Below are 17031 nucleotides of genomic sequence, written 5' to 3'. Positions count from 1 at the left end.
TTTTTGAAAAATTGAGTTTTAGCTGGGTGTGGTGGCACATGCTTGTAATCCCAGTACTAGGGAGGCTTAGACCGGAGGATTGCAGATTTGCGGCCAGCCTTGGCTACTTTACGAGACCCTCCACAACTCAGTGAGACCCTGTTTCAAAATAAAGGATAAAAAATAGGGCTAGGGGTATAGCTCAGAGGTAGAATGCTCCTAGGTTCAATCTCCAGTACTGTAAAACAAAACGAAACAAAAAAATTGGGCTTATAGTAGTTATGTTTTAAGATAATATAGATAAAAAAGATTTGTTTTCAACCTCCTGATAGGAAATTGTTTATGAGAACAATATAATATTTTAATGAGCAATGGAATAAGTCATTGGATAAATGGTGTTTGTTGTGGCGGAGATAGCAGGAACTGGCAATCTCTGACAGTCTTTTCTAACGGGGCAGCAAAAGGAGGTTCTGCAATGCCCGGGAGTAGTCATCCGAGCAGACAAGTCTCTGGAAACTCTGTAGAGGATGGACAGTGTGTTTTGTAGAACAGAGTGGGCAGGACCCCTGGAGGCTAAGATGAGGTCTCACAGATTTGCATTTCCTCACTGGTCCTGAGTCACAGATGTGTGAGCCATAAGGCTCCCTCTTGACATAATCAATTTGGAGTGAGTGACGCTTCCTTTGACACCTGGGTTTTTCTTTCTTTCTAAATAGCGGTTTCCAACCTAGACGAAGAGAGCCGATGGACAGTCCACTACACCGCTCCATGGCACCAGCAGGAGAATGTGTTCCTGCCCACCACGAGACCGCCTTGCGTCGAGGACCTGCACCGCCAAGCCAAGCTCAACCTCAAATCAGTATTGAGGGGTAAGTTTGTTCTCGAATTACTGTTAGAATTGACAGTATGGGTTTGATCGCTATCTGTAAAAGATCTGTTTATGTTGAATTATAATATTCCTTGACTTCATAAATACCACCTAATACATGCCAAGAATGTTCTGGTCCTAGGAGGAACCTGCCTGTTTACAGATATACAAGTTGTCCTCAAAGAACTCAGAAACTCTTTAGCCTGTTAAAACCACCTGTCTAATCTAGTCCAATAACACTGAAAATTTTGCCACTGCCTTTAAAAAACCACTAAGAAACCAGGCACGGTGGCATTCCTGTAATCTCAGTGCTTGGGGGGAGGCTGGGATCACAGCTTCAAGGATGGCCTCAGCAACATAGCAAGGTTGTCAGCAAGTGAGTGAGACCCTATTTCACAATCAATAAATAAAAAGGGCTGGGGAGTGTAGCTCAGAGGTAGAAAGACCCTGGGTCAATCTCCAGTACCACAATACATACATACATACATACATACATACATACATACATAACCACTAATAAATGTTAGCAAATTTGTTAAAGTTGATGTTTTTTGTTTTGTTTTGTTTTTTTTTTTTTTTTGGTGGTACTGGGGTTCCTGGAAGCCCTTCTACCTCCGGTATACACTCCCTACGGGCTACACTCCCAGACCTATTTTTTAACTTTTATGTGGAAGCAGAGTCTCTTAAGCCAGCGAGGCTGGCTCCGAACCAGCGCGATCCTCCTGTCGCCGCCTCCCAAGCGCGGGGATTACAAGCGTGCGCCACCATGCCCGGCAAAATTGATGCTTTTTAATGGTCTTTCTGTAAGGTAGCTGGAAAGGAGACCTTTATTTAGACTTTGCAACAACACTAAGTGATTGATTTATCAGAACTTGGTGGCACCAGCTGTGCCTCTCTGAGCCGAAGTTATCTGCAGAGGGACGAGACACACGTGGCCAGTGGAAAATACCTGCGAGGCCCTTCCTATTCAGTACAAGACTTTCGCTTTTTCTTCAGCTTATTGCTTATGTTAAGAAGAGTAAATGGGCAAAGAGGGCATCCTGAAGATGTTAAGGAAGGGAGGCAGTTCTCCATAAAGGAAGGAGCCACTTATAAAATGCACGGACTTTTCCATAAAACCAAGTTCATATCCTACCTTGGGTGCTGCCCCTACCAGATTTCTCCTACCATGTGATATTCGGGATATGTGTATAAAAATGAAGTGTTTGTTTATCTAAAATTAGATTAAACTGGGCATCTTGTGCTTGATGCAATTGTGAAAGACATCTGGGAGAAATTATATCATTCATTCATTCATTCATTCATTCATGGAACATGTAGCTTGAGGAACCCTCTAATTTTTGTGAGAATTTTTACTCCTGTATTTCTCCTGTTAAGTGATTTATTCTTTGACGTACTACTACTGTGACTACTAACATTTACTTATTTTATTTTTTATTTTTTGTGTGGCACTGGGGGATAGAACCCAGGGGCATTCTGCCTTCGAGACACACCCCCCAGACCAATTTTTTAATTTTTTAATTTTGAAATAGGGTCTCACTGAGTTGCAAAAGGCCTCACTAAGTAGCTGAGGCTGGCCATGAACCGCGATCCTCCTGTCTCAGCCTCCCAAATGCTAGGATTGCAAGCGTGCGCCACCACGCCTGGCTACCAACATTTATTAAACAATTATAATGCCAGGTACTCTTCTAAGCCCCTTATATGTATTATCTCATTTAATCCTAACAGTAATCCTACTACTTACTTTATCAGGCCCAAATGAAGAAATAGAGATACAAAGACTAGAAAACTGCTCCAAATCTCAAAGCTAGTTAGCAATGGCAATAAAAAAGGATTGAAAGTCAGATCGTCTGAGGCTATGGAGCTCATATTCTTAACTGCTACACTAAATCACCTTTAAGAAATGTTTGATGGGAGTATTCTGGCAAATTTGCAGGATGTAAAGCCAGGATCCCAGCTCCCAAGGACTATATACTATATATCTTTAGTGCAAATCAAAATGTGAAATAGACGCAGGATGTGCCAAAAACTGCTGTGTTAAAAGAAAACAGATCACTTCTGCTTGGAGAAAAATGGAATAGCTATCAATAGACTCACCACAGAGCCGGCTGTGATGGCGCAAGCTTGTAATCCCAGTACTCTGGAGACTGAGACAAGAGGATCGCAGGTGCAAGCCAAGCCTCAGCAACTTAGCAAGAGTCTCCGAAATCTATTTCTATTTCTTTTCTTTTCTTTTTTTTCTTTCCTTTTTTTGGTGGTACTGGGGTTCCCAGAAACCCTTCTACCTCCAGGCTACACTCCCAGACCTATTTTATACTTTTTTATTTGGAAACAGAGTCTCTTAAACCAGTGCAGCTAGGCTTTGAGCCTGCGCGATCCTCCTGTCTCTGCCTCCCAAGTACGGGGATTACAAGTGTGCGCCACCACGCCTGGCTTTTTAAAATTTCTTTTTAAAATAAAAAATAAGGCCGGGGAGGCTGAGACAGGAGGATCGAGGTTTGTGGACAGCCTCAGCTACTTAGTGAGGCTCTCGGTAACTTAGTGAGACCCTGTTTTCAAATAAAATATAAAATAGGTCTGGGAGTATAGCCTGGAGGTAGAAAAGCCCCTGGGTTCCACCCCCAGTACCACACACACAAAGATAAATAAATAAATAATTAATTAAAAAATAAAAAGACCAAAAAATAGGACCAGGGTGTAGCTCGGAGGTATAATGCCACTGGATTCCATCCCCGGTACCGCAAAATAAATAAATAAATAAATAAATAAATAAATAAATAAATAAATAATAAAAATGGGCTGGCTAGTGGTGTGGTTTGGATGCAGTATGCCCCTGGGTTCAATTCCTATGGGGCGGTGGGAGATGTGTGGGAGGAGAGACACCATAAATTTGGTATTCTGAAAAGAACTCTATAAACATTTTAAACCATCTCCCTGTTTTTTTTTTTCTTCCATTCATATTTTATAAGGCTTAGTTGATCTACTGTGTCCTACAATAGCATCTTGGGTCTTAACAGTTTTAGCATTGAAAAGTCCCCAAGTGAGGGCATTACTGGCTTCCTATTTTCATTTACCCTGAGCCATCTATATTTTTAATGTACAAGATGAAATGAGAACCGCATTAGTTTAGCCCAGATGTGTGACCTCAGATTTGCACTCTGAGCTGCTTATATGATTCTATATAGGTATAGAATATACCTAAATCTAACCACATTCCTCCTGGATCCCTTCAGTTCCCAACCACTTATCTTTAGGAGATTTTAGTAAAGAACTTCTGTACTCAGAGCTCACCTTCCTCCACCAAATAATTACTAAGAGAGTCGAATGGCAGGGTGCCCGGGACAAATCCCCGAGGCAGCGCGTCCTTCCCTCCCAGCTCCGAGCAGCCGAGCACTGCACGGGCTGCTGGTACAAAACACGTCCACGAAGGTGTGTGTGTGTTGGAATATTCAAAACCAAGCTTTTTGATCAGTCTCCAGGAAACTGTGCTTCACCGCCTTGTTCTCGTATTTTCCAGTTCAAGTCCAGATCAGGATTTTTCTTTCCTCCTATACAAGACTGAACAGTCTCTATGGCGACTCTACTATTTTTTTTTTTTTTTGACTGTTCAGTACCTCCATGCGAAAAATCATCATCTCTGGTTTTGCCTCCACTTGAATTTTATTTGGAGACAATAAATTCTTTTGTAATTGCTTGAAGGCAGTAAGAGGGTTCATCAAGGAGACGTTCTATTTATAAAATTAATAATTTCAGAAAATTGTTGGAGCTCCACTTTTAAAGTCTGATTTTAAAAACTCCTGCAGAGGTTTTAGATCAATAATAACTTGACTCAGTGGTTGGGGCAACAGAAATGAGGAAGAGCTTGTGAGTTCCTTGTTCTTCATTTGTTTATTATATGAAGGATTGAACCCAGGGACATTCTACCCCTGATCTGCCCCCCCCCCCCAGCCTGCTTGCTTGCTTCTTTCTTTCTTTCTTTCTTTCTTTCTTTCTTTCTTTCTTTCTTTCTTTCTTTCTTTCTTGGTGTTGGGGATTGAACCCAGGGGCATTCCATTCCTGAGCTACACCTCCAGCCCTTTTTATTTTTTGTTTTGAAACAAGGTCTTGCTAAGTTGCTGAGGCTGGCCTTGAACCTGCAATCCTCCTGTCTCGGCCTCTCAAGTATAGGGTTTGTAGACAGGCACCACCATTCCTAGCTTCATTCTTTACTTCTAATTACTTTTAATCAGATGTACAGAACTTCAAATACCACATCCCCAGCATCTTCTTAGCAACCTGAGATAAACACTAGAGGATCATTACCTGTGAAGATTAAAAAAACAAAATCTAATCCCTGAATATCTCCGCATATGTACACTGTTCAGGCTTGATGCTACAGAGCTTATCAGCCTAAATTAGTCTGTGTTTTTTTTACTTACAGATATAGAAAGGTAGATAATTATTCCTAGCGAGTCATCTATTTTGTTTCTCCTCCTTTTCTTCCTGTGATCTTATCTATAATTTTAAGGGAGGGAGAGCATTTTTTAATGTTAACCAGATGGGTGAGTACTTGTAGTATGAAGTGTGTGTGTGTGTGTGTGTGTGTGTGTGTGTGTGTGTGTTTACTGGGGTTTGTTCCCAGGGACCTTCTACCACTGAGATACACCTCCACCTCTGTTTTATTTTTCACTTTGAGACAAGGTCTTTCTAAATTGGCCTTGAACCTGCAGTCCTCCTGTCTCAGCCTCCAAAGTACTGGGATTACAGGTGTGCACCACCATGCCTGGCTCCTGTCAGTTTTTATGAGAAGTGTGGTTCTACTTTTAACGACCACAGGCTGCAAAGAGAAGTGACGGAGTGAGCACTAACAAATTAATAACTAAGGGTTGCAAGCATGTGCTTCTCAAAATAACGTGGCGATGCTTAGTGGTCAGTCAGTTGAGTGGTGAAGGAGGGCAAAGGCTGGAAGATGCTTTATGAAAAAGCTAAGCTCAATTTGGCCTATAGGCAAATAATAGATGTAACTTACTCAAAAATTGCATATCACTTCTATACCATATCAGGAGGTTTTTTAATTTTTATTTTTATTGAGGTACCAGGGATGGAACCCAAGGGCATTCTACCTCCCACGTACACCAGTCCCTTCCTTCCTTTCCTTTCCTTTCCTTTCCTTATTTTTGCGATACTGGGGATGGAACCCAGGGGCATTCTTCCTCCAAGCTATACCCCCAGCCCTGTTTTTTACTCTTTATTTTGAAACAGAGTCTCTCTAAGTTGCAAAGGGCCTCACTAAGTAGCTGAGGCTGTGTGTGAGCTGTGATCCTCCTGTCTCAGCCTCCTAAATGCTGGGATTACAAGCATGTGTCACCACGCCCGGCTTTTACGTTTTTAAATGACCTGAGTAAAGAAAGTTTGTGGGTTGTAAAGGGTTGCTAGCAGTCACGTAATGGGGGTGTGAGTGGGGTATGGTGTCGCACAGGAAGAAGTGGCTAAGATGAGCTCTGGGAGACCCTGTCCCCGCCTTGCTTGCCCACTCCTACACTGCAGGGTCACGGTCTGTCCAGATGTGTAGTGCGGTGTGTGGCGTGCCTGGAGCAGGTGATCCCCACGTGCAGTTTCACTCCTCTCCACTCCAGATATAGCAGAGATCCTTTGTATTTGTTGTTGGACGGTCTCTGGAGAACGTGGGAGAATTTAGTAGCCACGCTCTTAGATCAAATGTCTTTGCTTTGTTGGCTTGTTACTAGAGATTTATTTTTGATACTGGGGATTGAACCCACGGGCAGTTTACCTCCAGGCCACACCTCTACACTATGTTACTTTTTACTTTGGAACAGGGTCCCACTAAGTTTCTGAGGGTGTCACTGAGTTGCTGCGACTGGCCTCGAACCTGTCACTATCTCAGCCTCCCTCGTAATGGAAATTACTGACGTGTGCCACCATGCTTGGCTGGTTTTTCTTTTTTGTTTTTTTTTTTTTTTTTTTTTTTGTGGTACTGAGGGTGGAACCCAGGGGCCTTCTACCTCTGTGCAATACTCCCAGACCTATTTTATACTTGATTTGGAAACAGCGTCTCACTTAGTTGCCGAGAGCCTCACTGTGTAGCTGAGGCTAGCGTCGAACCTGTGCAGTCCTCCTGTCTCAGCCTCTCAAGCGCTAGGATTACAAGCGTGCGCCACCACGCCCGGCTTTGACTTACTTCTAATAAAGAATTATAAGCCTGAGTGTGGGGAGGAGTGCTGATTTAAAAATAGTATTTTACTGTTTGTTTCAATAAGGATTCTGGCTCCCAATCAACAGTGAAGTTTTGAAGATGGATCCCATTATCCCTGAAAAATTCACTCAGCATCTCACTGAATTCCCAGAAGAATTCTACTTTTCATCTCATTAATTGTCTGAACCTTTCCTGAACTTCATTGGAGATAGCTGGGATGATAAAGAACCCTTTCCTATCTAGATGTTTATCTGCATAGCTTTTAGCTTTATGAAAGAACCCCAATTAAGTAGAAAAGGGAAGTTGAGAGCTAGGGGAAGGCTCAGAGAAAGATTCAGAGATTGTTTCTTTACAGCTTATAGATAATTATAAGCATACTATAGGCTGCAGTAAAGACATATTATTTTTAAGTCTTCATTCCCAAAAAGCCCAACTTGAGAGAGAAACATAATTTCTCACAGTCTGCTTAACAGTTTAGTCGCTGTCTCTGTGTACACTCCTGCCTGAATCCGTTCACAGAGCATCTGCTGTTGGCACCAGAAATGTTCCTAGTCACAGCTCTTCCCTGATGAAACACGTTTTAGCAGGTCAGCTTGCTCCGTGGCTCTAGAATTAGAAGTGCAAGTGTGGGAGGGGTGCTCAATTTGGCCCACGTTCACACAGAGTCAGGGGCTGTGTTTATTATTTCTGGAAGGATAGGAGTTGAGGGCTTACAATGTGAAAAATGACTACTTATACTAATTGATTAAAAACAATTGTGTACACACGCCAGCCAACCTGTTCAACATTAAAGAATGGGAGACATTTCTTAAAATCGTAGGCTGTTTCTAAGTCAGTTCAGCCAAGTGCCTCTGGCAGACACCAGGCTTTAGGAGGGTAGCTGCACCTACCTTCCATCATCATGACATCTTCCACTTAGTTCTTTTGACCCAGAAAGATCAGTTGGCCTTGGGGGAGCTTGTGAGCTTTCTGGTTTTGATGAGGAGCCCCCGCTACCATATTTTCTGCCTTGGTCACTGAGATCCCCTTAGAGATCATAGATGGCCTTTGTGTCTGTGGCTATAGATTGTCCTTCAGGAACACTAATCAAGAGCGCTCTCTCCCGGGGGAATGAATGCATCTGCCCAACACCTCAGATGCTCTCAATGAGCATCAGCCGACCTGTGCTAAGCCAGTGAATTCTTCATTTTTTCTGTTCTGTTGCTTTTTAAGAAATATGATATATAACATAGATGAGTACACAAAAGGTTCACGGCTTAACAAATGCTTCAACATGTAGGTAACTGTTACCTACATCAAAAAGTAGAACATGGCATTCGGGAGGCTGAGACCGGAGGATCGCGGTTTGCGGACAGCCTCAGCTACTTAGTGAGGCCCTCCGCAACTTAGTGAGACCCTGTCTCAAAATATAGAATAAAAAAACAGGGCAGGGGGTGTAGCTTGGATGTCAGATGCCTTTGGGTTCCATCCCCACCGGACCTGCAAAAAAATAAATAAAAAGTAGAACGTGACCCAAGGACTAGAAGCTTTCTCTTCTTGCTTTCTAATTGGAAAAGTTAAAATTTAATGAAAAGTGCTTGGTTCCTGTCTAGATTCCAGTCCTGACTCGATTATGTCATAGATGTATAATTTTTGGTTTAATTTTGTTCGTTTCTTTAACAACTTAAACTTACTTTTCATGTTATGAAGATTATAATACAGCTGGGTATGATGGCGCACACCTGTAATCCCAGTGCCTGGGAGGCTGAAACAGGAGGATTGAAGGTTTGGGGCTTGTGAGACTCTCGGCAAAATAATAAAAAAGGCTGGGTATGTAGCTCAGAGGTAGAATGCCCTGGGTTTAATCCTAAGTACCACAAAAAAGAAAAAGAAAAAAAAATATCATAATACCTGTTTTCGTGCATGGGAATAAACTTTTATATATTTAAAATATCTCAAAGCACCTGCCCCTTCCTCTGGAAAGAGGTGCATTTTAATTTAAGTGCCATGGGATGCAGATGCTATTGTGCAGGTCTCGGCCCTCTCTCCCGAATGTCAGTCATACTTTAATCGGTGGTTTCCCATGCAGATGAAGGGAGGGATTAAGCAAGGAACATTGTCAGGAAACAGCCACAGCCACAGATACATTACACTCAGCTTCATTTCAAATACATGAGCAAGATACCGACCCCCAACCTGCCCCGCCAGGCCCACTCTGCATTTGTGTTTGTTTATTTCTGGTACTGGAGACTGAACCCAGAGGCATTCTACCTTCAAGCCTCACCCCCAGCCTTTTTCATTTTCTGTTTTGAAACAGGATCTCTCGCTAAGTTGCTGAGGCCAGTCTCAAACCTGCCATCCTCCCGTCTCAGCCTTCCTTGTACTGGGATGACAGATGTGTGTCACCAGGCCCAGTCCTCCTCTGCACTCTGAGGGCAGGCGAGGCGTGACTCAGGAGGTCGGGGGTACCTGTGTGCACCCCGCTGGCCTGTAGAGATCGCAGACCCAGGGTCACTGAGAAGTCTTGTCCCTTGGGTGCCTCTTCAGCTGTGCTCAACTTCCTGAACCAGGGCAGGGATCACCCTGGGAACTGAATGGCCCAAGGTAGATTTGGTGTCTTTAGCCAGTTAATTTAGGAAATTCAGATGAGCTCACTGTTGAATAAGCTTGGAAGCTTCCGAGTTGCTCCTGAAGTCTTCTCTTCACTCATCCCTGATCTCATTAACATCCAAATTAGTCCAAGAGAAATAAGGAAAACGTTATGTGATGTTCCGCATCATTGTTTCATCTTAATGGCATCTGGTGCTTATTTTTAAGGTTAAAACAGGCTATTAGTAGCTCAATGGACTTTACAAAAAAGAAAAGAGGTAGAGGTTACAAGGGAAAAGAAGATAACAGTTTCAAAATAATATACTAATGATTTAGCACTTACAGCTGAGTTTATATTTTGCCTACTTTATTGCTTCTTGAAGGATATCTCAGTAGAATTGATATATAAAAGGAGAAGGTGGGATATTACTAGCTAAAGGAAAATTGTTTAATTTTCCTTTAATGTGTCTAAGAAAGACACATTAAATTACTTACATAATTTGCTTACAGTTTTAAATCATTTTGTATTTTAAACAAAAATAGGCACAAAACTGGGGAGGTAAGGAAAGTGAATATTATTCTAAAAGGTCACCAAATAGAGGGCAGAAAATAGAAATGTCTCATTTTCCCAAATGGTAGCAGCGTGGACATTTGGCTCTGTCGTCATTAATGATTCCAGGGCCTGAGGTGGGAGACAGAGTCCTGAACCCAGTGTTGTCATAGGCAGCTGTGAGATCTTGAGAGTCAAGATCTCCACACCTGGCTGCCTTCTCTGGAAAACAATTTATGATCTCTGTTCCTTTGTAAGCTCTAAAACTCTGATTAGTCTCTGTTCTTAACAGGATGGTGCATATGTGTTTATTGCCATAAAGATATAACCAACTGCTGAGCTTAAGCCCTGACCAACTGGGTTGTCTAGAATCAAGTTTGTGTTGACATAAATATTTTCTAAGCACGTAATGCAAGTGAGTCATTGGGCTGGATATTGCAATAGAATCCAAGATGAATGACTTCGGGGCTTTACTTCAGCAGTATAAAGCCAGCCAGAGAGATAAGAAGTTTCCATGAAGAGCTTAGGTACAAGGTTGATGGTGATGGTATTATTGAGCCTCGCCCTATACCTAAGCGTTGTCTCTTAAAAATAAACTTAATCATGTCTCTTCTTAGTGTAACAATTTTTTCCAGCTCCTGACCACCAACAGGATAAAACTTAAGCTCTTGAACATCTGAGAATATTCATGAGTTGACCTCTGCTTTGTCCAGCCTCACCTGCCAAATCACCCCTTCTCTCCCATGCACCTCTCTTTTTTATTGGGGGGGGTGGCATTGGGAAATGAAGCCAGGGCTGTTCTACCTCTGAGCTATACCCCCAACCCCTTTTATTTTCAAACAGGGTCTTACTAAGTTACCATGCAGTGGCCTCAAACCTGTGAGCCTCCTGTTTTAGCCTCCCAAGATCTGGGATGACAAGTTTGTGCTACTTTGCCAGCTCTCCTATGCATCTCTAACCCTCTACTCACGTTTTTGACGTTGTACCTTCCTTCAGGACAGATACAGTTCTTCAACTGTGATGCTGGCTTGTTTCATCCTTTACTTTTTTCCATCTGGACCACAAGCTATCATACCTGGCTGGCTTCTACCTCCCCTGCAGATCTCTCCTGAACGCCCCAGGGCAGTTCCAGGAAGCCCTTCTTCATTTCCACACATCCCTGCAGAACCTTAGACCCCTGCACCGAGCATCTTTGAACCACTGTGTAGTTCCACTCCCATGCTCTTATCTCCCTGCCTGATAGTCAGAGCTGGGGAGCAGAACCCTGGGTTTTCACCTGTGCATCCCCAGCACACAGTCCAGCAAGTGGGACTTTAAATACTACTGCATTTGTGGAACAGTGACCTAGCGCTGAAGACAGAGATCCAGGTCAAAGCTAAGAACAGCTCACAGGAGTGTGGGGGTAACAGGGAGGAAGGAGACGGCAGAACCGACAGGGAGTGAGGACTGGGCCTGGAAGTCCTCCTGGAGCTGAGAAGGAGAGTAGGTCGTGGAGCAGCTGGGAAAGAAGAAAGTCATGTAGGACAAGACCTGTCATCCCAGAGCTCATGGAGAGGAAGAGTTGGAAAATGTGGCTACTGAACTTGCCTTCAGGTGGCCATTGGAAGGCAGTGAACTTGGAGGCGAGACGGAGGATCCGGGGTCAGGATCTCGTTAGGGCATTGGAGAAACATGTTTCAAGATGGAGCCAAATCACATTGCGGTCATTCACTAGATGAGGTTGGAGGCTTGGTAGAAATGTGGCCTCTACTCTATTGTTAGTTCTTTGTTCAAAAGCATGACTTCATTTGATGCTCTCTGGAGCAGTGTTTGCGAATTTAATGAGGTTGATTGTCAAAAGCAAACGATAATGCAATTGGAGGCTTATTTTTTATGTTTGGTATTCATTAGACTTAGAATTTTTGTCCTTAGGGAAAGTTGCCCAAACTGGTGAAACAAGGGCTTAAATCCTGTGTTGAGAAAAGAGAAGAAGAGACAAAAATATGAGATTAACAGAATGGAAATTACAAACAAAAGGGGCCATTTAGCCTCTGTTGGATTCAATGACTTACCAAAACTTCTCCAAGTATGGTAACCCTGAAAGAATTTCTTTCCCTGGGGCAGTTAACCCCTGAGAGGAAAGTCAGATGCAGAAGTGAAGGAAGCAGTCATTGCTTTTTCAGATAGGTAAAGAGACTTTTTGCTTTTCTCTTTTTCCTTTGTAACGAACACACAAAAGATAGAATAGCAAAGACAGTCACTCAAATGATCCAGGCCTAACAAAGCACCATGGCCTGTCCAAACAAAGGCTTTTTGTTTTGTTTTTTGGGTCTATCGCCAGTCTGCTGTCTCAGCAATTCTATTTTAACTCCTGATAAAGTAACTTGAGTGGCCTCTACTGCTCAGTCTGTGCGGCACAAAAATGCCACATTGAAGGCACTGTGGATAAGGGCTGCTATCGGTCCCCACACAACCGAAGTCTCTGGTGCTGGCTAGCATCTGCAGCCACTCGATACTGAGCGACCTTGGTGATGCTCCCACGGCCAGCAACAAGACTTTGTAATCCCAACTTGCACCAGCTTGGCTGCAGACTCCTAGCGCACTCACAGCGATCCTGGGCCCCGGAAAGCTTTTACCTTCATTTAAATCAGATTTTGTTCTTCGAGTCTTCTGAAATTAATTTGGATAGGTGAAGAGAAGAAATGTTAAAAACTGGATTTCTGCAATGGCAAGTCACATTTTAACAGTAATTTTTTTCCCTATGGGCATGCAGGGCAAAGCAAGGCCAATAGTTTATCCAGTGGCTAAGTATTAATATTCAATTGCTAAGGCTTTTGGAGGTTTTAATTCCAGTTTAATAGGAATTAACCATACAGGGAAATATTCATCAAAATGGCCTTTTAAAAAATGCTTTTTTGTGATTGCCTGAAGTATTTAATGTCAATGAGGGAGATATTGGTCCCAGGATGCGGGGGTGGGGGGCGCTTTCCAGTATGTGTTAATACACTGCTCAGCAGATTTGTTTCCAGTTGGACAGCTGAGCTGATGACCACAGTTAGTAGTGTTTCTCTCTGTGACTCTCCGCTTTCCTCCAGTCCCTTTATTGTACTGAATACATGGCGCAGATTGAAGTGAAAAATCACTAGGAACTGTGTCAAAGCAACTGGTGGCATTCTGCTCCTCATTTTTCTTTCTCCCTTGACAAAGACACTGAAGGGACTTTCTATCATTGTCTCCTCTCTTCCATCTTGCTCCTCCCCAGAACTTGTTTGGGAGTTTTTTCTGAATACGCAGCTTTCCTGTGGCATCTGTTGGCCCGATCAGAGAGCTTCTGGAGGTAACCCACAAATCTTTAATTCAAGATTTTGTTGGTGTACCATCTTCAATATTTCATCTGTTGACCCTTCCTCTATCCTCTTTATTTCTGGAATATTTGAGGTGTGGATGTGGGGGGAGTCTGTTTAATGGAAGAACATTACGTTCTGTATTGAAGCTGGTCCCAGCCTCTACCGCCAAAGTGTACTTAAACACTGATGACAGGGACTTCCAGTTAAATAAGTCAAATGCCTTGGGTTAATTAACATGGAAAAGATAAAATACACTGGATGAGCAATAGAACCAGCATCCCTATAATACGATCATGGTACCCTTTTAAGTAGACTGCTGAAAGCATACAGATGATCATACATTCATTTTATGGACTCACTGAAGTGCCTCGTTGGCACAGTAGGTAGCGTATCAGTCTCATAATGGACTCACTGAGCACCCGGTAGCCACCTGCACAGAGTCAGATTATGTAGGGCTGAGAAGTTAATAGGAGGACTTTGGCTTTTACTTTCAGGGCATAGGAGCTATTGGAGAGACTGGAACTCTAGAGTCATATAATCTGACTCACCACTGTTAAGAGGATGAATCTGGTCCTGTGTTAAAAGTTCAAAGTAAAGGAGCAGGGGTGTGGAAACCGGAGACCAGGTCAAGGTTACCATGGTAACCGGGTGCAGTGGCCCCAATCAGGAAGCTTCTCTTGCAATTGGAGCTGACATGGGACATTAAAAGTAAAAGCTGGGTGTGGTGGTGCATGCTTGTAATCCTAGTACTTGGGAGGCTGAAACAGGAGGATCTCAGGTTTGAGACTAGCCGTGGCCACTTAGCAAGCCCTCAGCAACTTGGTGAGATCCTGTTTCAAAATTTAAAAATAAAAAGGGCTAGGGGGTGTGGCTTGGAGGTAAAAGCTTCTAGGCTTAATTCCCAGCACCAGATAGATAGATACATACATACATACGTACATACATACATAAAAGTAAGAGCCTTCTGAACATTTTAAGAAAATTCTGATGTGTAAAGCTTTTGTACAGTAATGAAATTAAAGCTTTTCCTAAAACAAAACACTTAGGGACTAAAATAAAGTTTCAGTGTCCCATCACCCCTTTGGTCTGTACCACATCAGGGAAATTCTTCACTGTGTCTTTCCAGTTAAATCATTATCTTGCTAGATTGGGATTATTAGGATTATATAGAAAGAAACAGACTAAATTTTTCTCCTTTGAACCTTTTTATCATTTCTCTCCTGAAATATGAAGGAAGTCTCAAGCCATCAAGCCTGTCTCACCCTCTTTGGGGACACACCTGACACCTCCTCTGAGAGTTTTCTTACTTTCGTTCCCACCCAAATGCGTGTCACACTGACCACTTTTAATTCTGCTTTGACTTCTCTGTGGGTGCTTAACCAGCTTTCCCCTACCCTTCAGCATCTGCGCTGCCTGGGAACTCGGTAGATATGCAGGTTCTCGCCCCACAGTGGCTTCAACAAGCCCTCCAGGGGATTCTGACATGCCTCCTTTTGAGAAACCACTACTCTAGGTTGTCACGTGACCTGTTGAATCAGGCGGCTGAATCAGAAGCGCCTTATAGGTTGGAACAAGCCACCAGCCTGCCAAGAGGGTCCAAGCAGGGATTTGAACACGCAACTCTTCAGTGTCAGGGTTTGCGTCTTGCCCGCTGCCATTCTTCATTTCAGTTGCCAGCAGGGCTCCCATGTTTCTGCCTGTTTGTTCTTTTTCTCCAAGTTAGCACTGCCTTGCCTCTCTCTAAGAAGACTGTTCTGAAGTTTAGAAAGACAAGGCTGGCCAAAGCGCCCATCAGGAGAATCACAGAACCTGTAGGTGAGAAAGAAATCCGCATTGTCACCAGTGTGACGTCTCAGCAGTTCCCTCCAGGAGACTTCCTCCCCTTTTCCTTGGCTGCTGGGAAAGCAGGATATTGCTGATTGGCAATATCCTGTAGTTTCACACATTAGACTTTGTCACCAGGAACGTTTTGTCTTTCTCTGTGCTGTGAAGAGATGAAATGTTTACTTTTACAACTTTTAAAAGGAGTTGGGCTTCCTCATTATAGCCATACATTTTTGCTTTGTCCTTTGCTGTTTAATATTGCTTTGGATGAGAAGGTCATTGGTGAGGACCTGGTGTCAGGGGCTCATGTACTGTGAGATGGGTTTGAGTTTACTACTTGATATGTGATACCAAGACTTCATGCCTTTGTACCTAGTCCTATGTAAGCGCATAATGACTTTTTGTGTGCGTGTGTGGTATTGGGAATGAAGCCCAGGGCATTCTACCATCAAGCTATACTCCAGCCCTATTTTTTTTTTATTCTTTATTTTGAAACAGGGTCTCACTGAGTTGCAGAGGGCCTCACTAAGTAGCTGAGACTGTTCTCGAACTGCGATCCCCCTGTCTCAGCCTCCCGAATGCTGGGATTACAATCGTGCACCAACACAACTCTTTTTTTTTTTTTTTTTTTTTTTTCAGGTCTGGGGATTGAACCCAGGGGCATTCAACCTCTGAGCTACACTCCCTGCCCAATTTTTATTCTTTATTTTGAAACAGGGTCTCACTGAGTTGCAGAGGGCCTCACTAAGTAGCTGAGGCTGTCCACGAACCGCGATTCTCCAGTCTCAGCCTCCCGAATGCTGGGATTACAAGCGTGCGCCGCCACGCCCAGTGCACAACTCTTATTATAAAAGCAGAAAAGGGAGAAAACCATTAGTCTAATAATAGAAACTGAAAACATATTAATTGAAATCTTATTTAAAGTTGTTATCAAATTATATAGGAAAATACAGAAAAGATCTATATTAAATTCATGATATTGAGATTTAACACAACTTTTTGGCTCCTTTGATATGCTACAAATAAGTGGGTAACTTGAAAAATGCTTGCACATCTTCAGTCTCTTTCATTACTTTCCCCCCCCTTTTTCGTGGTACTGGGGATTGAACCCAGGGACATTCTACTTCTTTGTTACACTTCTAACCCTATTTTACTTTTTATTTCAAAATAGGGTCTCACTAGGTTGGTGAGGCGTCACAAACCTGCAGTCTTCCTATCTCAGCCTCCCAACTACTGGGATTAGAGGCACGCATGACCATGCACGGTTTATAGCCTCTTAATTATGTTCAAATGTGTTGAGTTTTAAAGACACTTTAAATAAATTGAAGTCAGTATTAGTAAGATTTCTCCTCTTTTCTAGTATTGCCAGATGCAATAAATTAACGAAAAGGAGACAAATTCCTTTTGTTTATAAATGCACTTCAGTTTGATTTTCATAAAGAAATGGCTCTAATGTTTACAATGCATATTTAAGTGCATCCAGTATTTTCTATGTGCTTATTTGAAAGCTCAAATTATATTTTTAAGCTATATAATGCCTGACACAACTGTTGGACTGAAGTGAATTTTCTTCTAAGCATAAATACTTGTAGTTGGGTGTATTTTTAGTCCTCCTGGACTGAGACAAAGATATACGCTAGAACTGGCATTTCCCCCCTGTTGTTCGTGATCTGATGGAAAATTACTGGGATAGAAGATTATAAATCTGGATCTACTAGAAACT

General features: G+C 42.7%; 1 protein-coding gene across 1 annotated transcript in view; it reads left to right on the top strand.

The window, feature by feature from the left end:
• Nucleotides 1–17031, top strand: part of NHSL1 (NHS like 1) — a gene marked incomplete at both ends in the record, with an annotated part of 271764 nt that overhangs the window by 196474 nt on the left and 58259 nt on the right. Inside the window, one exon of the mRNA XM_080700138.1 lies at nucleotides 696–848. Within this exon, the coding sequence (XP_080556264.1) occupies nucleotides 696–848 (153 nt within the window). The remainder of the gene's footprint in view (nucleotides 1–695; nucleotides 849–17031) is intronic.

Source organism: Muscardinus avellanarius (assembly GCF_963383645.1).
Source record: "Muscardinus avellanarius genome assembly, chromosome: 8".
In the NCBI taxonomy this organism is placed as follows: Eukaryota; Metazoa; Chordata; class Mammalia; order Rodentia; family Gliridae; genus Muscardinus; species Muscardinus avellanarius.
Note: the sequence above shows the minus strand (reverse complement) of the source record. Positions and strands in the feature narration are given on the sequence as shown.